This window comes from Stegostoma tigrinum, chromosome 30 (genome assembly GCF_030684315.1).
Source record: "Stegostoma tigrinum isolate sSteTig4 chromosome 30, sSteTig4.hap1, whole genome shotgun sequence".
In the NCBI taxonomy this organism is placed as follows: domain Eukaryota; kingdom Metazoa; phylum Chordata; class Chondrichthyes; order Orectolobiformes; family Stegostomatidae; genus Stegostoma; species Stegostoma tigrinum.
This window is the reverse complement of record NC_081383.1, coordinates 37,906,017-37,929,830: the sequence shown is the minus strand read 5'-3', so window position 1 is coordinate 37,929,830 and position 23,814 is coordinate 37,906,017. Positions and strand designations below refer to the sequence as shown.

Genomic DNA, 23,814 nt, shown 5'->3' with positions numbered 1-23,814 from the left:
TCTAAGGTAAAAGGGGAAAGATTTAAAAGGGACCAAAGGGACAATTTATTTACACAGAGGATAGTGCATGTATGAAATGAACTGCCAAAGCAAGTGGTGAAGGTGGGTACAATTACACAATTTAAAAAGCATCCAGATGGGTTTGGAGGGATATGGACCAAATGGTGGCAAGTGGGACTAGATTAATTTAGGATATCTGGTTGGCATAGTCAAGTTGGACCAAAGGGTCTGTTTCCATGGTCTACATTTCTATTGCTCCATCAGGATACCTGCCATAAAATTCTGCCCTTCGCTCCATTTAACTGTTCCTCCCTGTGAGAACTCATGGTTCAGTCCCATTTCACCTTTACATGATGACTACATATGCGTGTACATTCCATGGTGTGTTGACAGACAGTAACAATGAGCAGTTCAAACAGATTTTAGAGAAAAAGGTAAAATTGTGAACACTCCCTTTTCTGTACTTCAGTCCTTCCAAAACCTTTCATCTTTTCCATTCTCTTTCTGCGTTGTTATTTTCTGCATGTTCAATTGTTTGTTCTTGATTTACTCTTTTTTAAAACAGTTATCTCTTAAAAGTTTAGAATTTGTATTTAAGTAAACTTCTGGATGTCCAAAAATACTTTGCAACAAAAGGGTGAATATTATACATGGTGCAGTCCCACAGATAACAATAAAGGTAAATGACCAGATAATGTGATGGTGACGTGTTGGTTGAAGGATAATTTTTGGCCAGGATACCTGCCCTTAACCTAACTATTCTTGACTTAACAGCGGCATTTCCAAACACAGCACTCCCTCAGTCCCGCACTCAGAATTGTTTCCATTTTAGTGGGGAGGCGATGACCTAGCAGTATTATCGCTGGACTGTTAATCCAGAGACCCAGAAATTGTTCTGGGGACCCGGGTTCAAAACCTGCCGCGGCAGATGGTGGAATTTGAATTCAATAAAATATTTGGAATTGAGAATCTAATAATGAACGTGGATCCGCTGTTGATTGTCAGGAAAAACATATCTGTTCCCTAATGCCCTTTAGGGAAGGGAACTGCCATCCTTACCTGGTCTGGCCTATATGTGACTCCAGACCCACAGCAATGTGATCGAATCTCAACGGCCCTCTGGGAAATAAAGGATGGGTAATAAATACTACCTAGCCAGCGATGCCCTCATCCTATTAATGCATTAAGTAAAAGTACCTAATCCCTCCTCCACTTAACACCTCTCATCCTGACTTCCTGTCCTTGCAAACATCATGCACCCACATATCTGCTGACAGACGAAAACCCAAAACCTGGGTAAAACAATCCATGACACATCTCTCAAATACCCAGTCCATGATGACCTGTCCAACCCACCTACTGCCCACCTGGGTACCCCATCCTGAGCAAGACCCCACAGCATACTCCCTTTAAGGTAAGAAGTGGAAAACACTGACAGGTTTCATGTGACAACTCCCATCTGTAGAATGGCGGGCTATGAACTGTCACGGTGAGAGTGGTTCTTGCCTTCGGCCAAATCAGGGCACGCCCATGGCCAATCTCCAACTCAATACAAACTCCTTGCGCACTGGTAGAGAGGTACAAGCCAAGCTGCATATTACCGATGGATAATGGTTCTCCCTGCTGCGGGCTAGTACTAGTTTACTCAGCTTCAGCTCAGAAAGTGAAGAGACCATCACTTCACTTCAGACATTTGCATTTGCTAAAATAAAAATGAAAATCAATAAACCCAAACCCTGAAAGAAGGGCGTGATTTTCTAGCATTAGAGCTGAAAGGGCTGCCACAGACAGGCAATGATTGGTGGTTTTATGGTCTAGCATCTTAGCATCCATGTGGCTCAATATGGCATAGTAATCATTGGTAGATATAAATGGGGTTCACTGGCAAAAAAGGAACAGGTTTGACTAATTACTGAGGAGCTAATACAAGTGGGTATAAAGGGCCTTGTTTATTTTATATGCCCTGAAGGTGGAGTAAGTGAATGGGATGAACTTACCTTTGGTGTGAGTGTTTCTGTAGAAGAGTAAGATGGGCTTGTCGATTCACCAGTGGAGAGAAATTCACAGGATTGAGAGGGGCTCTGAAACCAGAACAAACAGTTCAGTTTTATAGCATCAAATGACAACAGCGAATCAGAAATGACTCATTCGTTTCTGTCCTCCATTCTTTTACCCGAACACACACCCCATCCTCACCCAAACAGTCTGCCACTCTCACACTAACTCAAGGATATTTCCTACAAGTGTTACTGAATACAGAAGAAACTCAGCACATATGGCATCTGTGGAGAGGGAAACAAAGTTGGTGTTTCAGCATGACTCTTTCTTCATTTCAAACAGTCACTTTGGACTCAAAAGGTTTATGGTGTTTCTCTCTCCACCAAGCAGCCATATCTGCTGAGGGTCTCCAGCACTTCCTGTTTATATTTCAGACACTTTAATATTTTCAGCTGCAAGTAAAGTTGACCTTTGGATTTTTTTTGTGGTTCAAACACCAAATTAACCTCACCAGAACTCTTACTGCTTCTCTGTAGTTTAAGAGTATGTTTCCATTACCTGGGTAGAGGGGGTGCCAGGTGGCAAGGGAGCTTGCCTCTTTCGGGGGCTTGTAGTTTTCTCTTTTACCAAAACCTGTGGAATGTGAGAATACATTGATGAAAGTCGTCTGCTGTTCTGAAGATGTGTTATCAAAAATATTAATTTACAATATCGTCAGCTGGACATGTTCATAATTGTGAAAAAAAACGAAGTTGCCAGAAAAGCTCAGCAGGTCTGGCACCATCGGTGAAGAAGAACTCAAGAGTTAATGTTTCAGGTCCGTTCTGAGGTAGGGTCACTGGACCCGAAACTTTAACTGATTTTTTTCTTCACAGATGCTGCCTGAGCTTTTCCAGCAACTTCAGTTTTTGTTCCTGATTTACAGCATCTGCAGTTCTTTCAATTTTTCTGTTTATAGTTGTCTTGAAGTTTTTGAAAAGGACATTTTGTAGAGCAAAGGACATCAGCTACAGTAGCAACAAAAGTGCATCTGTAAAGAACTACATCAAGTCCTTATTACTGGTGGGGAACAGGGTCATGGACTTACCACAGGTAACACAAAAACACAGACAGTGCTAATTATTGCGAAGGACCACTTCATCTATCGGGAAACATCATTTAGGGAAAATCAAATCAAAACATAATTGCCTGAGGCTGACCTTCGGAGAAAGCAGGTCGGCAGTTAGCCAATCCTTGTATAACGAGGTGTTAGTGTACCTTTTTGAATGGAGACCACAGAACTCCTTCACAGAGCGTCACACGACCCAATTTATGAGTATTAGGAAAACATTGGTTTTGAACACGGACACGCCAGAGAGAATTTGTCACAGAGGTAATAGTCTTTGACCCCTCTCCTCTTTTACTGAAATCACCCTCTCCAAGGTTGAGATTTGATAACTCACTGCAAGGCACCATCACCCAAGTGAAATGGAAGTCTGAATCTAGATTACTGTGTCCAGAAAAAGGAAATGGAATTGGCCATATCTGATCCAGGAAGAAATCCGAGTCTCAATGAGGGTTTGTGTGGGAAACGATTTCAGCTTCAGATCTTGATTTTGCTTTCAAATTAAGTATTTCAAATTAACTTTTAAGATAATGCTTTGCATATTGTTTTCTAGATTTGGAGGAAGGATGGCATTTGGGTTAGTGAGGATGAGCACATGCGTGCAAATGGCATTCTTCAAACAGGGTGGCTGCATATATTTGCAAATAATCTTATTTGAATAAGTTTTTTCTGCAATAAGTTAGTTCATTATTGGTTAACATTAGGAAACTACCAGAATTGTTTCTGATACTAAGTTATAAACAGTCTAATATATCTGCATAGATAACAAAGTGTAGAGCTGGATGAACACCGCAGGCCCAGCAGCATCAGAGGAGCAGGAAGGCTGGCGTTTCGGGCCTAGACCCTTCTTCAAAAAAGGGTCTGGGCCCGAAACGTCAGCTTTCCTGCTCCTCTGATGCTGCTGTGCCTGCTGTGTTCATCCAGCTCTACAGCTTGTTATCTCAGATTCTCCAACATTGGCAGGCCCTACTACCTTCAATATAGCCATGTAATTGGTAATATTATCTCACTTTTGGATTCAAACTTTGTTATGGCCAAAGGAGATGGAACAAGAAGAGGAATCAATACCCCATTCCCAACTGGGCTGCAACACAGCAAGTACAATAAAAATCCAAAGAAAAATGGTGGGAGGATGGAGTTCAGATGGAAACAAACTGGAAAGATATGGTTAGGTTCAGAGAGACACAGAAGGACTTTCTGAGGGATGACAAGTGCATAGCAGAGAAATCTAAAGAGCAAAAGGAGTCTGACATGAAGGGGAGGGAAAACTCTGAGGTTATCACCATGTATCAAGGGGAGATGGAGAAAGAGGAGGACAATTGCAGAAATCAGCAAAGGAATGTGAAAAGTGTGTTTCACAAAGTCTATGTTACATTTTATAAAAATGACAAGCCAGTGGGAGCTACTCAGTGGGTTGAACAAGTAGATTAATCTAAATGATGTACATTCAGACGTGAGGAATAAATTAACTTGTTTGTCCTATGAAAACCATCAGTAATTCCGAGTTAAACAATTATATATTTGTCATTGGGAGCTGGTAGACTATTAAGCAATCCTCAAGAGTTCTCAACACAAAATACTGAATAGAGAACAATTTGTACTCTACTAATGACAAGGGGCTGAATATCCTAAGGAATGGCAATCATAGTTGGATCACCACTCTGCTCATCTCATTTTACTGTAGTGTTGAGCTCCACATTTCTAGCCAGGAATTGAAATCTCAGCTCCTCCAGAAATGCAGAGCAGAGCTGAAATGAGTACAATTTCCCCATCCTTCAGATTAGTCAAAGTAGGTCAAACCAATGTGCCTTTTTCTCAGCAGTGTGCTGTGTTTTCAGATCTAAATGACCAGCATAGTAATCAACTTCCATCAATTAGTTTACAAAAATGAAGTGATAAAAATGCCCAGGACTACTCCTAAGAAATCTCCAGAAACGTGCTCAAAATATTGTGAGCTGTGATGATAGTGCTGCTGAAGTTTGACATTACTGTAATGACGTGAGATTTATCCACAGTCTACATTGGGACAAACAGTGAGCATCAGGCTGAAATAGGAATGAAGAGGATGTGCTTCAGATAAAGGAGTTGTACATAATATTGCAGGTCATGTAAAAAGCTGGAAGCTTAAAATATGGATTGAAAATGAATTGGATAAAAAGATAAAACAATAATGTTGAAAAGGATTATCTAGAAGAAACCAAAGTGAAGATTGGAGTGGATGGTATCACACATGGGCAGGTGAAAGAGGGGCTTTGTTGAATGATGGATGTCACAATGTGGGTGCAGACAGACTACAGTGAAAGCAGAAGGATGGTGCTCGATCTGCAAATGTGACAGGCCAATGTCTACAGATCTTCTAGCAAGAGTAGCTACAATTAAATCAGGGGAAAGGGGAATAGGAGCAAGTTGCAAAGGCTGTTCAGACCCTCAAGCCTTTCACCATTGAATGAGATCATGACTGGTCTTTATTTTTTTCCAACTACCTGATCTGTCTTGGCTGTCACTGCATGGCTTTATATTCTAAAAGTCTACCAACGTAAGATTTGAAATTTTTAAATACTTACATCTAATGTAACTTAATAGCAATTATCTATATTTTACTGCATGCAATGTGAACTAAAGCATTCCGTAACTGGAACTTTTGAAGTAAAGTTGCACCTTCCTGATTTAATTTTGAACAAATAGGGAAAACATTATGGGGGTATGTTGTGTCTGCTTCAAATCTGAAGCTTCTGGTCAGGCTGCATGTCTGGTCAGCTATTGATAATCTCAAGTCCAGGTCTATTACCTGCTGGTGTCTCCTCCTTAATTCGGGTTCTGTCGAGGAATAAATCAAACACAGAAATAAGCTTTATGAAATAGCATCTTGCAATCAAAATCACTCGGGAGTAGGGTAATTGTACAGTACTCCTGGGCCCAGTGCCACCAGTTATGTAAGCCCAGGTACCACTTTAGCCATCAAATTCAGCCTCGATATAATGTAGAAACATTGTGCAGACGCAGAAAAGAAAACCAGGGTGTCCTCTGTTCGAATGCACCATGGCTATCTCCCATGCCACCCCCAGCCAATGTTCTTATGCATGGATATATGGATATATAGTTCTTGCTGACTATTACTCTCAGAGATCAATCCGTGTAGCACCACTAAAAGTTTTACTGCGTCAGCAAACGTTCTCATACAAGAACTTTAATGTGCATTTGTGAAAGAAAAATGCCTTCTCATTGCTAGAGTGGAGGTTCTACATTGTGACAACATCTCATAAAACCAATATAGGATCATCCTTTGCACAAAAGAAAAACACATCACAAGACATGTTTAAATGTTAACATTTCTCATCTTTAAATATAACTTCACAGGAAGGAAGGGAATGCCTGAAGAACAAATGCTCAGTCACAACTTCAACTCTTCTCTCTCCTTTTGAATGTCAGTGGGAGGAAACTCTAGGAAGCTGAAAAGAACAGAGGGATCTTGTTCAGGGATCCACAAAGGCAGAAGGACAGGTTGATAAGATTTTTAAGAAATATGTGATGCTTGCCTTTATCAATTGTGGCATAGGTTAAAAGAGCAGGGAAGTCATACTGAGCTATTGTAAATGTTGGTTAGTCCACAGCTGAAGTATTATGCGCAGCTCTGGTCACCATACTATAGGAAACATGTGATATCTCTGAATGGGATGAAAAGGAAGTCTACACAGCATTTTGACTACACCGAGAGACTGGATAAGCTTGGATATTCTTTGCAGCAGAGAAGATTTGTGGGGTGGGGCAGCTGATAGAGATGTATAATATAAGGCGGGACTTGGACAGGGTGAATAGAACGCCTTAGCCCACTTAATCCAAGGGTCAGGAACAAGGTGCCATAACTTTATTATGATAACTTGGAGGTCTAGAGTGATTTGAGGAAAACCTTTTGTTCACCCAGGGTCTGGAGTGTATTGCCTGACTAGGTAATTAAGGCAGGCAACCTCAGAACCTTTGGAAAGTATTTGGATGAGCACTTGAGTGTCATAACATTCAAGTCTAGGGGCAAAGTGCAGGGAAGTAGGACTAATATAGGTAACAATATGATTTTGGAAGTGCTGAGTCAATGGGCCTCATAGTCTCTTCTGTATTCAATGATTCTAGGATGATGTGTTAATGGAATTTTGGCTAAATCATCTGTAAAATATGCTTGGTTAGAGGATGACTTTGCTTCTGTTTTAGCTCATCTACTGCTGATGCTCCCATTCGTGCCTTGGTTGCAACCAAATTTAGCTATTCCAATGTAATGCCCAGTGTTCTTTCACACATTCCATAAACTCAAGATCTTCCAAAAATCTGTTGTGAAAACTCACAGCAAAATCCTATCATAGTGCTCACTGACCGACATTGGCTTCCAGTCAATCAACACCTTAATTTTAATGTTCTAATTTTTGTTTTCAAATCCCTCTATGATCTTGCCTCTCCCCGTCCTTGTAGCTTGCTTTAACCCCACAACCTTCCAAGCTTCCTGCCTTATGTGATTCTGTATCCTCAGATCTTCAGCAACCTAGGTCCCAAGCTCTGGAATTCCCTCCCTATATCTCTCCCTCTCAATACTTGGCTTTCCTCCTTAAGAGACATCTTAAAATTGACATTTTGACTATGCTTTTGGCCAGCTGACCTCATATTTTCTTTTATGAAATTCAATGCAGTACTTTGTTTAACAAATCTCTTGTGAATGCCTTGGGACATTTCATTGTGTTCAAGATGCTTTATGAATGTAAATTGTTTTATGTATGGAATGCGTGGCATTTTTGCAGAATTATTCCTCAGAATTTCATTCTTTTAGGATACCTATCCTTCGTTGATTGCTAGAAAGTCCACAAAAGTCCAATTGTGGAGGACAGGGAGTGAATAAATTCAAACACTTTTTTTTGGTCCCATGCCTTAATTTTGATGATCTGTAAACATAAACCAGCAGGAATTCTTACCAACTCTTAGCACAAAGAACTGGTGGAAAATTAAAAATACTACAAAAGGGGAGGCAACAGCCTAGGGTATGATCACTAATGATTACCAGATACCCAGGTAATGTTCTGGGGACCTGGGTTCAACTCCCACCATGGCAGAAAATCTGGAATTAGTGTCTAATGATGACCATTAATCCATTGTTGATTGTCAGGAAAAACCCCATCTGGTTGACTAATGTCCTTCAGGGAAGGAAATCGTTATCCTTACCTGGTCTGGCCTACATGTGACTACAAACCCTCAGCTATGTGGTCGACATTTTAACTGTCTCCAGCAACTAGGGGTGGGCAATAAATGCTGGCCTAGCCAGCAACGCCCTCATCCTGTGAATGAGACCCTTTTTTAGGGAGATCAGTTGTCCATGAACATTACAAGTTGGCTGTTTCAAGACATGTAGGTGCCTGGAGAGCAGCATACATGGGGCCTGGAACAATGCCACATCCCTTTGAACTCATGTACGAGGTGAGGATTATTTAGGTCTCAGTAATTTGTTTATATTGGGTGGGGAGAGGAGGAATTGTCCTGGCAATGCTATTCCAAGGCACATAAAGCACATAACCTACCACTGTTCCAGAAGCTTCCGTGAGTGGCCATGTGAAGGAGCTGCAGAATGTCTGTATTTCCAGTCACCATACTGTAGTGTCTGGCATCATGACCCAAAGCATCCAGAAGGCTGACATTAGCTCCACTCCGGACAAGCACATCCACTGTCTCCACGCTGTCATTTTCACAAGCCAGCATCAAGGCTGTTCTACATTCGGGGAGAAAAGCACAGACTAAGCCCACTTGTTAGCAGTGCGAATTTGAAATACCGAGAACACCTTGCTGCATGCAGGCCAGAGACTCAGCTGTCCACATGATTAAGCTATTAATGGCCAAATTGTCCAATTGTCCTCAGCTTCACTGCTGTACAGGGCAGTAGAATGTGCTTCTTACTGAAGAGATGGAGAATGAGGGATGGGTAATCACCAAGACCCTTAATGAGCCAAGATATGTTTAATAAGGAGCTATCCTAAGACAACTTCTATCATTTTAACAAGAACAGTCAGACCCAGGGGAGACACCCTGGTCTGGACGGGATGATAAATTCCAGAATAAACACTGGATAGAGTTCAGTGATGGAACGGTCAATTTATGGGAGAAGTTCCTGAGGGAGATGGCAAAAATGTAGAGAGTCAGAGTCATCGCTAAGTGGGTGAAGGGCCTGATTTGCTCTGCCCTAGACTACTGAATCAAATGTACTAAAGATAGATTTTTTTCAGGAAATGTTACGATAGGGGATATGGAATATTGAGACCGGGAAGAGTGGACCGATGCTTGCTATCAATGTTCTGGCTTAGACTTCCATGGAGTTGGTCTAATTCTGGACAATTGTGAACACCAGTGATCCTTTCCCAGGGACCTGTGCAGGATAAGGTTGGAGGTTGTCAGACTTGACCTGGCAGGTTGCATTGCAGGGATGAATAATGTGCTTGGAGGTTAATGTGAAGTCAGCCCAGCTGCTCAGAGCCCCTCAAAAGAGTCACCATCCACACAGTCTGGAATAAGGAAGCTTTTGACAAATAAATCTGAAATGGTCTTACCTATACCCCTGCTAATCTTTCCAAATCCCAATAATCTCTACACCCACACTATGTCCCAATGCCATTCCTCCCACAGGGGCAGCACAGAGGAAGCATAAGGGATATGGAGAGTGAGACAGTGTGAGGGGTGAGTGGAACAGGGCTAACCCCTTTAAATACAACTGGAGTGAAGTCCAAGGGACCAAGGTGGGACTTCTAGCCAGCCTATCCTGGAGCTGAGCAGCTTCCGATCTAATACCTCATTGATTGATGTCCTTCTGAAGAATGTAATTAAGGAGTTTTATTGGGGGATTTTACTCACCCCCACTCACTGTTTACCTGTCTTCCCATCGAGTAATATTTTACCAACTGGTAGACACAGCTCACCGTCCCTGTTTGTCCCTGCTGTTCACATCTCCTCCTCTGACAATCAGGCACCTGCACATCTCATAGTTGCTCATCTGTGCAGCCAGGATCAGTGGAGTACAGCCATCCTGGACAAGACAGAGAGATAGTAATAGAGGACCAAGTGCCCGACCAAATTCCGTTGGTGCCTTTGTTGGACCCAATGCCTCTCATTCAGGGGTGATAGGTCAGAATCTCGGCTGTCCGTATGCTCAATTTTAGTGAGTTCATCTTTGAGAGTCCTACTGCCACTCAGAGTCAGTTAAAAAAAAGTAGGGAAGTTTCAGGATCATCCAGAGCTAAGTTCTTGCAATAGTTGGTGCCAGATCCTCATCATTGGGTATCCAAATAGATAGAAAAATAGTGCCAAAAATCCAATGAATGCAACACATTCCCAGCATTTTACAAGCTACCATTGAGTCCACCCCAGGATGAATTGGTAGGTTTGTGACTCATGCGTCTAGGCTTTAACTGCATGACTCCTTACACTTCAGTCTCACGATCACCCATCCCATCCAACTGTAAAACTGACAAGAGATTGAGGAGCCCAAGGGGAAGCCCACCCCAAGGAATTTTGTTGACTCCCTCCTCTCCACCAACGCTTTGGGGCTGGGGTTAATGGTAAAATTATTTCCATGGAACCTTCCCCACTTGCCCATGTACGGAAGATTCCAGATACTCTCAATCACAGTATTTACACCCGAACCTGGAGACATCAGGATACAGGGGGACCAGATCACCAGATCAACAACAAACCAGATTACTGGATAATTGGATCTTTCAGTTACTGGAGCATCAGGTCACCATGTCATTGAAACAACATAATCCCCAAAGATTTGTAGTGCTCGAATCACATAAAAATCAATATGTCCTTCTAAATATATAATAATCATTGGTTAAAATTGTTGGATGAGTCACTGATAACATCATGGTGTATTTGTTCATGTGTCTGTTGAGTCATCAATCCAAGATAAAGACTCCTTTCAATGAAGTAACTTTAAATTCCCAGTTTTCAAATTTGCAAGATTACTTTTTTCCCCACTTTTGCTCTCTGGAGATCTGAAATCTACTCTGTTCCATTTCAATTCATCATTAACCCAAGACCAATAAACGAGGTTAAACCTTCAGCCTCACCCAGGCTGGTTTTCAATGAATCCACAGTGTGGCTATCACTTACATCATCATGGACATTTAAAGGGGACTTGAAATCACAGAGTGTCCGAACACAGGAAAAGCTCCCACTTGTGGCTGCAACAAGAGAAAGGAAAATAAAAGGAATTGTGTAAATACAGAGAAAATCTTTACACTTAATATCTTCTCAGTGTAAGCCGGAACTCCTTAAGCTGTAGATGCCAAAAAGAAAGCAAATGTGGTTTTTACCAAATGTTCGAATGTACCAGAAATTCGTCTGTCCTGATCTGGGCCCATCACAAGTGAACTGGTCGTAATTCTGGTTCAGGAGTAATTAAATCTGCTAATATAATTTCAAGGGTGAATTCATGGAGTGAATCCAAGACATGTTGCAGGAATAATATCTTATGAAACAACAGTGAAGACATCATTTTAGACCTTTCCTTAATAATGATGCAGGATTAACTACTAGGGATGCTCCAGATCAGAGTGATCTTAATATGGTAGAATTTCACTTTGAGACTCAAATCTGGAACTAGATTGTCAAACTCAAATAAAGCCAATTACATAGACACAAGTTCAGATTAGTTCAGGTAGAATGGGAAATTAGACTAAACGGACGAATTGAAGAATAGGATATGGACAATATTTTTTCATAGTTTTCAATGAATGTACATTCCATTGAGAAATAAAAGAATTCCACAGGTAAAATGCTCCATCAGTGGCTAACAAAGGTTTGGGATAGTAATATATTAAAAGAAGAAGCTTGTAAAAATGCCAACACCTGTAGTGAGCATTAGAATGGGAGAAATTTTTAGAAACTTGTAAAACCTGATAAAGAGGGAGATAATGGAATGAGAGTAAGCTAGCAAAAAATATCATAACTAGATTGCAAGATCTTCTATAAATGTATTTTTAAAAGAGTGAGGGTCCCTTAGAAGTTGAGACAGGGGAAGTTACAACAGGAAATAAAGAAATAGCAGAGATATTAGCAAATATTTTATGTCCGTCATTAGACAAAACAATTACCAGCAACAACATAATAAAAGCCACACAGTAATTAGACTGAGTAAAAACATTAATGTTAGCACAGATAAACCAAAGAAGAAATTAATGGGGCTAATAACCAACAAATTCCCTAGGCCTAATGGCCTAGACCTAGGTTTCTAGATTAGCTGAAGAAATAGTGCATGCATTCGTTGTGATTTTTTTTCTAGACTGGGGAAGGATCCAAGCGAATTGGATGTTACACCACTCTTCAAGAAAGGAGCAAGTAAGAAATAAAGAATATTAGGTCAGTTAGCCTGGTATTATCATTAGGAAAATACTGGAATCAACTGGTGCAGGAATAAACCATTGTGGGCCAAACATTCACGGGACAATTGGTAGATGAATTCATTGGCGACTTAGACTGATGGCAGAACCCAAATTGAAGAAAAAAATTGTTGAACTAACAAACAAAAGTGTGAAATAAACGCTTCTTAAGGCTGAAAGGAAACAGTAGCCCTCAAGCCAAAATAGGCTAAAAGAGATTTACCAAGAACAAAACCGTGACCAAGCCTGTACTACAAACCATTAATAATGTTTTAAGGGTTAGTTAGCTGGATGGCTGATTTGCAATGCAGAGTGATGCCAATAGCATGGGTTCAATTCCCACACTAGCTAAGGTTACCACGAAGCAATCTCTTTCACAATCTCTCCCTTCACCTGAGGTGTGGCAACAAGGAACAAAACAGTATAGGAACAGAGCCTTCAGCCCTCCAAGCCTACACCAACACATTTTGTCCTTCTATACTCAGACTGTCTTCACTTACAGGATCCATATCCCTTTATTCCTTGCCTAATCATGTATTCATCCAGCTGCTTGTCGGAAGCTGCTATTGTGTCTGCTTCCACCACCTCTTCTAACAGCACATTCCAGGCACTCATCACCCACTGTGTGAAAAACATGCCTCACACATCTCTTTTAAACATTCTCCCCCCACAACTCCCGCACCTTGAACCCGTGTCCCCGAGTAATCGATCCTCCACCCTGGGAAAAAGCCTCATACCTTCCATTCTATCCATGTTGTTCATAATCTTACAAACTTCTGTCAGGTCGCCCCTTAACACCCCACGTTCTGGTGAAAACAAGCTCAATCCATCCAACTCTTCTTCACAGCTATAATCCCCAGACCAGGCAACATCCTGGTAAATCTTTTCTGTACACCCTCTAAATCATCCACATCCCCCTGGTAATGTGGTGACCAGAACTCCATGCAATATTCCAAGTGTGGCCGAGCTAAAGTTCTGTAAACCCTCAGATTAAACTATCACTAGTTGTCTCTTGCTAATGAGAGAGCACTCCTATGGTCCGGTAGGGCTGTAGTGACTTTATATTTTATTGTGTTGGAGGGTGGCCAGGCCGAAAGTCCAGGGAATTGACTGAGAACCATACTTTGAACAACAACAGTATTTCAGAATCATAAATGTCTAAATAGAGTATGACAAGAGGCTAGTTATTCCAGCTCTCCTCCATTGCGATGCAATAGAAAGGATATACCAGGGACACTTGGATATTGTTAGGTGTACATCCAAGACTCAGTAAGTGGAGTGGTGGGCAGAGATAGCAAAACAAATTGACAGTCTCGTTTTGAAATATGTGATTATATGGATTTTCAGGTCTAGAAAATACTCCTACACTCACTGCTGACAGATCAGGAGGCAAAAAACGCAAAGTTTGGCAAGAGAAGCAAATGCTAAGAATATGAAAGAGCAATGTAGCCCATTTGAGTTCATTGAAGTTGTTCAAAGAGCACAACGTTGCAGTGAACAAAATAATTCTGCAGATTTGATTTTGATGTTAGATCATCATATGACACAAGTTCAAGAGCAACATTTCAACTCTTCATCTTCCAAGGTAAAGTTATCAGTACCAAAGACTGATTAATATGTCTTTTTAAACTGCGTTTTTTTCTCACGCCTCATTTCTAATCTGTGCATGTGCATGTTTTGTTTTTCTTCCAGCTTTAAATAAATAAAGTCATCCTTTCTAAATAATCGAGGAAGCGTGGATTGGCTGCTTTTAAGGCATAAGTACTTTAGAATTGGCAATGGTATCCACAACAGTGAGACCCTTTAGGTTAAACTAACCTGTACCAACCAATGCTGAATAAAGGGGAGCCAGGTCCTTCCTTCACCCAGGATCAGAACAAATTGGGAGTATCCGCCCACAGATAGGTCCAACCACTGGGAGGGGAACTGCATCGCCCAGTTGAAGAGCCACAAGATGTGAAAGAGTGACCCAGGAGGTATGGGCAGAATAGGCACATAGAAAAGCCCCAAATCAGGCACATGGGCTTATAAGGAAATAAGCATGCTTCCTCCTGGATGAGCTGGAGCTCTGGCTAGCCAGCACCATCTTTCCAGTTTTGCAGGGAGGAAGTTCCCAGATGGGTTCTCAGATCATGACGGTGATGCCTCGCCGAGTTGAGGAGCTGCACCGAAGTACAGCAGGAGGTGGACAGTCAGCAGAGAGCAGCAGCCTCAAAAAATCCTTCTCCAAAGTTACAGAGCAGTGTAAGTTAGTACCCCTGAAATTCCACTGCAATGTGATTGCCACGGGAGATATTCAAGAGCAGGGAACCTAGGACAAAACACAGAGCCCAGTCAACCAGTGAATGTTTACAAGAGGACAGGCACATCTGAGGAGTCGGTGAGAGGGAGGGACTGGAGGGTCTGGCAGCAAAAACCCCCTATCAGGCCAGCGAGCTCCAGACCGGGAAGGCTCAAAAAGCCCTGTTAACACTCCGACCACACAGCAACAGTCACTCTGCTCGGAAATTCAGAGGAATCCACAGGGATCAGCTGGAGCATAGCCCACCATCAGTTCATAACGTGCATGTTGAAGCTGTCCCACCAATAAAAGACAATCCCCTACCAGCAGAGTCCCCTCAAGGATGATCCAGGGTAGGTAGGGAATCAAGCACATTCTGGATCACTATATAGTGGAGCCCAGCCACAGCAGCTAGAACTCCCCCATTGTACTAGATCCAAAGGTAAATGGAGCAAACTGGCCCAACAGGTACTACCAGACAGTAAATACAGTGATGAGAACTGACTCATATCCAACCCTATACATGGAGGATAGCATAGAGGAGGTGGGCCATTTGGCCTACTATGTAAAATCAACCTAATAAAAAATGCAGGCAAGAGCCCAAGAGCAAGGGAAATCACGGCCTTTGTCACTACAGGTGGCCTGTACATGTACAAGGTTGTAAAAATGCCCCAGCAAACTTTCAGGGGTTAAAAAAATAGGCAGTAGATGTACTCAGCAAATGTACAATGCATCTGAAAGAGGGTGGCACAGTAGCTCGATGGTTACCACTGCTGTCTGATAGCACCAGGGACATGGGTTTGATTCCACCCTCAGTTGGCTGTCTGTGCGGAGTTTGCACACTCTCCTTCTCTCTGATGAAGGGTCTAGGCCCGAAACGTCAGCTTTTGTGCTCCTGAGATGCTGCTTGGCCTGCTGTGTTCATCCAGCCTCACATTTTATCTCCTTGTATCTGTGTTGGTTTCTTCCAGATGCTCCAGTTTCCTCCCACAGTCTAAAGATGTGCAGATTATGTGGATTGGCCATGGGAAATGCGGGGCTAAATAATAGTGGGGGGCGCTAAGGGAGGTGGATCTGGGTGGGATGCTCTTCAGAGGGTCAATTGGACTTAATAGACTGAATGGTGTGATTCTACACTGTAGGGATTCTATGATCTGATAAATTACAGTGACAGTCCAGGAGATGAAGCCAAAGTATGTACCTCTATTGATTTTCCCACTCCCAAAAGCCACGTATTTCCTAAGGCTGCACAGATTCTACCAAAATGTTGTCCCAAACCTCAGCACCCTACCTATTCCACTGACAGATGCACTGGAAAGAAATCACACCTGGTGTGGACAGAGCCACAACAAGAGTTTTACAGAATTGAAAGCCAACATGGTGATCAAGCCCATACTAACCAGCCTAAGCTTCGGGAAACCTTTTAGAGCGTCTGCTGATGCCAGTGATTGGGTGTTGCAACCACTCTCCTCCAGAAAAATGATTTTGGCACCTACTGTCCAATTGGCTGTTGAAAAAACTCAACAAACATCAGAAAAGGTCAAGAAAGAAACTACAACTTTTCTATTAGCTTTCCAGCATTCTGAAATCTGTGTTCGACAATGGTACAGAGCAATCCTGAGATACACAGACTGTAAACCTTTGAAATTCCTAGAAAAGTTCAAAGCAACCATCGCTGGGTTGTCCCTGTGGAATTTTCTCTTTCAGCCTCTTAATCTAAAAAACGTCACTGATGTTGCAGGCAAAAAAAACAATGCATCTGCTGAATGTGTTTGACCTTCAAGTGTGAGTGAGAGAATAGATGTACACATCTCTGGCCAACAGAAGACAGCGAGTGGTAGTAGAAAGAAAATATTCTGCCTGGAAGTCAGTGGTGAGTGGTGTTCCACAGGGATCTGTCCTTGGGCCTCTACTGTTTGTAATTTTTATTAATGACTTGGATGAGGTGATTGAAGGATGGGTCAGCAAGTTTGCAGACGACACGAAGGTTGGAGGTGTCGTTGACAGTATAGAGGGCTGTTGTAAGCTGCAGCGGGACATTGACAGGATGCAGAGATGGGCTGAGTGGTGGCAGATGGAGTTCAACCTGGATAAATGCAAGGTGATGCATTTTGGAAGGTCGAATTTGAAAGCTGAGTACAGAATTAAGGATAGGATTCTTGGCAGTGTGGAGGAACAGAGGGATCTTGGTGTGCAGATATTTAGATCCCTTAAAATGGCCACCCAAGTGGACAGGGTTGTTAAGAAAGCATATGGTGTTTTGGCTTTCATTAACAGGGGGATTGAGTTTAAGAGTCGTGAGATCTTGTTGCAGCTCTATAAAACTTTGGTTAGACCGCACTTGCGTCCAGTTCTGGTCGCCCTATTATAGGAAAGATGTGGATGCTTTGGAGAGGGTTCAGAGGAGGTTTACTAGGATGCTGCCTGGACTGGAGGGCTTATCTTATGAAGAGAGGTTGACTGAGCTCGGACTTTTTTCATTGGAGAAAAGGAGGAGGAGAGGGGACCTAATTGAGGTATACAAGATAATGAGAGGCATAGATAGAGTTGATAGCCAGAGACTATTTCCCAGGGCAGAAAAGGCTAACACGAGGGGTCATAGTTTTAAGCTGGTTGGAGGAAAGTATAGAGGGGATGTCAGAGGTGGGTTCTTTACACAGAGAGTTGTGAGAGCAAGGAATGCGTTGCCAGCAGCAGTTGTGGAAGCAAGGCCATTGGGGACATTTAAGAGACTGCTGGACATGCATATGGTCACAGAAATTTGAGGGTGCATACATGAGGATCAATGGTCGGCACAACATCGTGGGCTGAAGGGCCTGTGCTGTGCTGTACTGTTCTATGTTCTATGTTCTATCTCCACTTCTTTAAGGAACAAAAACAAAGTCGCTGGACAAGTTCAGCAGGTCTTGCAGCATCTGTGGAGCAGAAAACAGAGGTAAGGTTTCGGGTCTGGTGACCCTTTCTCAGAACTGATGGTGGCTGGGAAAATGTCAGTTTATATGCAGAAAATAGGGAGGTGGGTTGGGGTAGGGAATAAACTGTAGGATAGAGCCCAAAGAGGGAGAAAGACAGTTGGACAGACAAAGGAGTTGCTAACGATCAGGCTGGGAGGGTGAATAGTTGTTAATGGGGACTGTTAGTGACTAACAACAGGTAGTGTGTAATGGCAGGCTATGTGGTAACAAGGCCTGGTGTGTAGGGTAGGGGGCTGGGACATGGGAGAGTTTAGGCCCTAAAATTATTGAACTCAGTATTGAGTCCGTAGGGTCCCCAAGTGGAAAATAAGGTGTTGTTCCTCCAGCTTGCGCTGGGCTTCACTGGAACACTGTAGCAAGCAGAGACAGAGATGTTGGCCGGGGAGCAAGGTGGTGCATTGAAGTTCCTGATTTACAGCATCTGCAGTTCATTTGGTTTCCACTTCTTTCAGTCCTTTTGTCATATATGTTAAACAAAACTAAACAGAATCCATTTCAATGCCTCACCCTCCCTGTCCACTTACACTCACCTCAACCAAGAGCCACCCTTCCAGGGCTTAACTTCGAATGAGAAAGCAGCCTGTCTTTCACCGTTAATAAAGTACTCATGAGGAACCCCAGCAATCCCTGTGGAAGTCCAGGATTAAGATCAGGACCAATCCACTTACAGCAGGATCAGGATAAGGTCTAGGCCCAAAACTGAGCTCAGGACAATTTAGAAGGACTTTTTTCTTTACATGGTGCCCAGTTGAGCAGGAGGCGCTCTCTGAACCTGTGGGTACTTGACAACAGTCAAGGAGGAAAAAATGATGATGTCTCTTTGTCCTGTCCTTGACTCTACTCCAAATTGTGAATGGCAAATATGACGTGTCGCTCTCGAGCCATGTCCCAGCAACTCCATGGTTACTACTGTTAAGCATATCATTCCACAATAAAACTGTGACAACTGTGAAAGGCACTGACCTGCATGATGTAATGCAATCCTCCCATAAGTGTCCACTGCATTAACTGGGCAATTTTCCTAGAGAAAGAAAGACCTGTCTTTATAAAGCACCTTTCACAATACAAGGGTGTCCAGCCAATAAAGTAGGCAGAAGATGTAAATACAATTGCAATGAAGGATATGCCTTTTTGCATAAGAATCTGCAAACAGCAAAGATAGCGACCTAGGTAATTAGTGACTATTTGGTGAAGTTGATTATGGGATAAATGTTGGATAGAAATTAGGGACAATTCTGCTTGTCTTATTTGGAATATTTGCTTTCTGCCATCAATTCCATCCGCTTCAGTATTATCTCATCTACAGTGTTGTGTGAATGCCCTCTCCATATACACACAGAAATGTCCTCATCTGCCCTACTTGCTCTCTAACTTTCCCTCTTCTCACAACACCACTACAATTCCAACCACGAACCTACCCTGCCTCCCACTCCCCATCTTACCCCACAACAGCAGATCATAGTAAGAGTGGTCCTATGCTGTTCCTTTTGTTTGTTTGATCTAAGCCCGTTTATTTAATATCCTTAGTGTTGTGCTCCGAGCTGTTCCAAATGAATGCCTTTTGCACATCAATTTCAGTGCTTTGTTCTGTTAGTGATACAGGACTGTTAATTTATTTAGCAGCAACATCAGGTTTTCCCAGCATCTGTGTGATCTCTGCAACCCTGAACCAAGCATTGTGTAACCTATATATGGCTTTGAATTAGCCAAGGTGAGCCAACAGTGAGTGTTCAATGGAAATAGGTGAGCGGCCCAAACTAGATTCACTCTTCGCTATGTAAAACACACATCCATCGAGATTTGAATCTGGCTATTCAGAGCTCTGTACATAATATCAGGGGATTTGAGACCTGTTAGGGTGGATACCGAAAGTATGTTTCCCATTGTGGGTTGATTGTAACAAGGTCAGCCAGGTGGACCTCATAGAATCTGAGCTCCTTGATCAGGTCTGTTAATCTGGTCCAATCAGGGAGCCCTGGCTGGCAGATAAAAAGAGGAGTGTCGGGGATTCTGTTCACTCTGAAAGCTGGCTCTGAGGGAGCTGGATCAGTGTCAAGCACTGTCCACCTATAAATTAAGGGTTACTTGGTAACAGGATATCAGCCTCTGTGGGGTTAATTCTTAGGGGAGACAAGAACTAGGAAACAACATTTTGAAATAAGAGACCTCCCTGTTAAGATAGAGATAGATTATTTTTTTTCCCCCTCAGAAGGTTGTAAGTTTGTGGAACTCACTTCCCCTGACAGCTTTGGAAGCGGAGTCAATGATATCTTGAGGACAGAGGTGAATGGATTCTTGACTAACAAGGGTAAGGGGTGAGTAGGCAGAAAATTGCAATTAAAGGCGCAGTCAGGGAAGCCGTGAGCCAATTAAATTGCGGAACAGGCTTGAGGCAAAAAAATGGCCTAATCCCTGCTCTTAACGTTTAGGTTTTTGTTGTTGTTGGTAGAAACATTTGATTGCTTTAAGGTGGTCAGGTGATTGGTCAGAATGTAAAGTATGGCAGAGAATGATGAAAACGTTCATCAGGAGGAAAAAATTAGACTATGAGAGGAAGTTATCTAGGAAAGTAAAAACACAGCCAAAGATTCTACAGGAGTACTAACATAAAAGTGTAAGTAAAGTGTTGGGTGCTCTAGAAAGTGGGAATGGGGAGTTAACAGTAGACAATAATGAAATGGCAGATAAAATGAAAAACTACATTGCTTTTGTCTTCTCTATAAAGGGCACAAAAACAAAGTAATTGCTATAAATCAGGATGTGAAGGGAGAGGGGAACTTAGTGAATGGAGGTATTACTGAGCAAACTGATAGAGCTGCGACTGACAAGGCTCTAGATCCAGACAGACTTCACCCTAGGGCTTTTGAAAGATTTGCTAATGAGGTAGTTGATGTATTGGTTTAATTTCCAAAGTTTCCAAGATCCAGGAAAAGTCCTGCCAGGCAAGAAAGTAGCAAATATAATTCCTCCACTCAAGGGAGGGAGACAGAAAACAGGAATCCATAGCTCAGTTAGCTTAGTTTCTGTCATGGGGAAAGTGTTAGAATTCATCATTAGAGATTTTAGTTGTATCTTTAGGAATACTCCAGATAGTAGGGAAGACTCAGCATGATTCCAACAAAACAAAATCATGCTCAACCAATTAACTAGAGTGGTTCAAAGGAGGAACATGCGCTGTAAATAAAAGGAGGTCTGCAGATGTACTGCATTTGGATTTTCAGCAGGCATTTGATAAGCTGCCACATCAAAGGCTATTGTGGATGATAAAAGCTCTACACCTTGTTATCTAGGATGATGTGCTGGTCAACCTGAGTGCATAATTCTTTCCAGTTTTCATTTCCATTGATTTTTTTTTGTCTTAAGTCAATGAAACTTCTATACTTAAGACCCCAAAGGAATGAAAAGTCAAGTAGAGTTTGGTGCCACATTATCTCCACCATCAGTAGGCAGAAGATGTAAATACAATTGCAATGAAGGATATGCCTTTTTGCATAAGAATCTGCAAACAGCAAAGATAGCGACCTAGGTAATTAGTGACTATTTGGTGAAGTTGATTATGGGATAAATGTTGGATAGAAATTAGGGACAATTCTGCTTGTCTTATTTGGAATATTTGCTTTCTGCCATCAATTCCATCCGCTTCAGTATTATCTCATCTACAGTGTTGTGTGAATGCCCTCTCCATGTACACACAGAAATGTCCTCATCTGCCCTACTTGCTCTCTAACTTTCCCTCTTCTCACAACACCACCACAATTCCAACCACGAACCTACCCTGCCTCCCACTCCCCATCTTACCCCACAACAGCAGATCATAGTAACAGTGGTCCTACGCTGTTCCTTTTGTTTGTTTGATCTAAGCCCGTTTATTTAATATCCTTAGTGTTGTGCTCCGAGCTGTTCCCAATGAATGCCTTTTGCACATCAATTTCAGTGCTTTGAGCTCTGTACATAATATCAGGGGCTGTGTTTTTACTTTCCTAGATAACTTCCTCTCATAGTCTAATTTTTTCCTCCTGATTAACGTTTTCATCATTCTCTGCCATACTTTACATTCTGACCAATCAGCTGACCACCTTAAAGCAATCAAATGTTTCTTAGCTATAAATTAAGGGTTACTTGGTAACAGGATATCAGCCTCTGTGGGGTTAATTCTTGGGGGAGACAAGAACTAGGAAACAACATTTTGAAATAAGAGACCTCCCTGTTAAGATATGTCAAGATTATGTACTAAGCTAGCTGAGTTATGGATTCCTGTTTTCTGTCTCCCTCCCTTGAGTGGAGGAATTATATTTGCTATTTTCTTGCCTGGCAGGACTTTTCCTGGATCTTGGAAACTTTGGAAATTAAACCAATACATCAACTACCTCATAAGCAGTTAATATATTAGCATTGATAAAAGATTGACTGGTTGGCAGAAAGCAGAGAGGATGTATAAACAGGCCTTGGGCTGATTGGAAGGATGTGGAAGTGCAATCGTGTGGGTATGTGCTAAAGAATCAACATTTCACAAATTGCAAAGTATATTATGAGGAAGACATAAGGAAGTTGAAGATGGATATCGATCTGTTTTATGAGTGAACAACAATCTAGTAAATGGAATATTATGTGGGAAAATGTGAAGCTGTTCACTCTGACAGGAAGATTAAAAAGGCAATTTATAACTAAATGGAGAAATAACTGAAATTCCAAGGTGCAGAGGGATTTGGGTATTCTGCTGCATGCGTCCAGACAGTATGCCGGTACGGCCTGTAATCCACAAGACTAATGGAATGCGATCTTCTTTTTCAAAGCAAATTGAACATAAAAGCAAGGATGTTATGCTTGAGTTATACAGGACAGTGGTGACACCACATCTTGAATACTGTGTACAGTTTGGTCTGTTTAAGGAAGGATGTAAAAGCTGGGGAGTCATCGGGGGCTGCCCTGAGGACGTTACCCAGCATGGTAACGAAACATCTGTAAAACAAGAAACCAACTCGGGAGCCAACCAACTTCAACAATCTCTACACCCTCAACCCGAGTTACAAATCTACTCCAAAATCTTAGAGGTCAATAAATATTTTTAAGACATAGGTGAATGGATTCCTGTCAGCAGGTGTATCAAAGATAATCTAGTGGAGATAGGAATGTGGCATTCAAAACAAACAGATTTAACATAATGCTGAGCAGCCAAAAGGCCTATTTTTGCTGATACTCTTGCTACTTTTGGGCTCTTACATTCAACTAGAGATTAAGGGGTGACAATCATTAGACTAACAGTAAGATGTGACTCTCTAATGAACATGACAGCCCTCCTACATCTAGACCTAGTGGTCATTTTTCAGAATGTTTCATTGCTGGAAGGCATGTGTAAATGGGAAGGGATTCCAGAGTCCTGAGTCCAGAGTTTCTGGCCTGCCTTTGCCTGGTGCCCACTTGTGTAATACACCCTGGACAATGTTCTCCTTTATTGCTCAAAGAAAGAATTGATGGTGGAGATAATGTGGCACCAAACTCTACTTGACTTTTCATTCCTTTGGGGTCTTAAGTGTAGAAGTTTCATTGTCTTAAGACAAAAAAAATCAATGGAAATGAAAACTGGAAAGAATTATGCACTCAGCTTGACCAGCACATCATCCTAGATAACAAGGTGTAGAGCTGGATGAACACAGCAGGCCCAGCAGCATCAGAGGAGCAGGAAGGCTGACATTTCGGGCCCAGACCCTTCTTAATTTCTGAAGAAGAGTCTAGGCCCGAAACGTCAGCCTTCCTGCTCCTCTGATGCTGCTTGGCCTGCTGTGTTCATCCAGCTCTACACCTTGTTATCTCAGATTCTCCAGCATCGGCAGTTCTTGCTATCTCAGCACATCATCCTCCCAGCTTTATATTAAAACACTCCACCCAAACACCAAATGATGAACAGCATGATTCCTGAACTTTCAGAGATACTGACACAATGTGAGGATGACTACACCAATTGTGTTTATGTAGCCTCTTTAATTTTGTGAAAAGTCCCAGATGATTCACAGGAACACTAACAAAGATTTGACACTGAGTCACAGATGGTGATCC

The 23,814-nt window shown here is 42.1% G+C and overlaps 1 protein-coding gene across 1 annotated transcript in view; it reads right to left on the bottom strand.

Moving 5' to 3' along the window:
* The window catches only part of LOC125465688 (ankycorbin-like), an 88,095-nt gene that overhangs the window by 41,970 nt on the left and 22,311 nt on the right, over positions 1-23,814 (bottom strand). The window contains exons 5-11 of the mRNA XM_048559419.1: positions 18,724-18,781; positions 11,237-11,307; positions 10,042-10,148; positions 8,656-8,843; positions 5,892-5,920; positions 2,557-2,631; positions 1,998-2,081 (exon numbers count right to left, since the gene is read on the bottom strand). Coding sequence (XP_048415376.1) covers positions 1,998-2,081; positions 2,557-2,631; positions 5,892-5,920; positions 8,656-8,843; positions 10,042-10,148; positions 11,237-11,307; positions 18,724-18,781 — 612 coding nt within the window. The remainder of the gene's footprint in view (positions 1-1,997; positions 2,082-2,556; positions 2,632-5,891; positions 5,921-8,655; positions 8,844-10,041; positions 10,149-11,236; positions 11,308-18,723; positions 18,782-23,814) is intronic.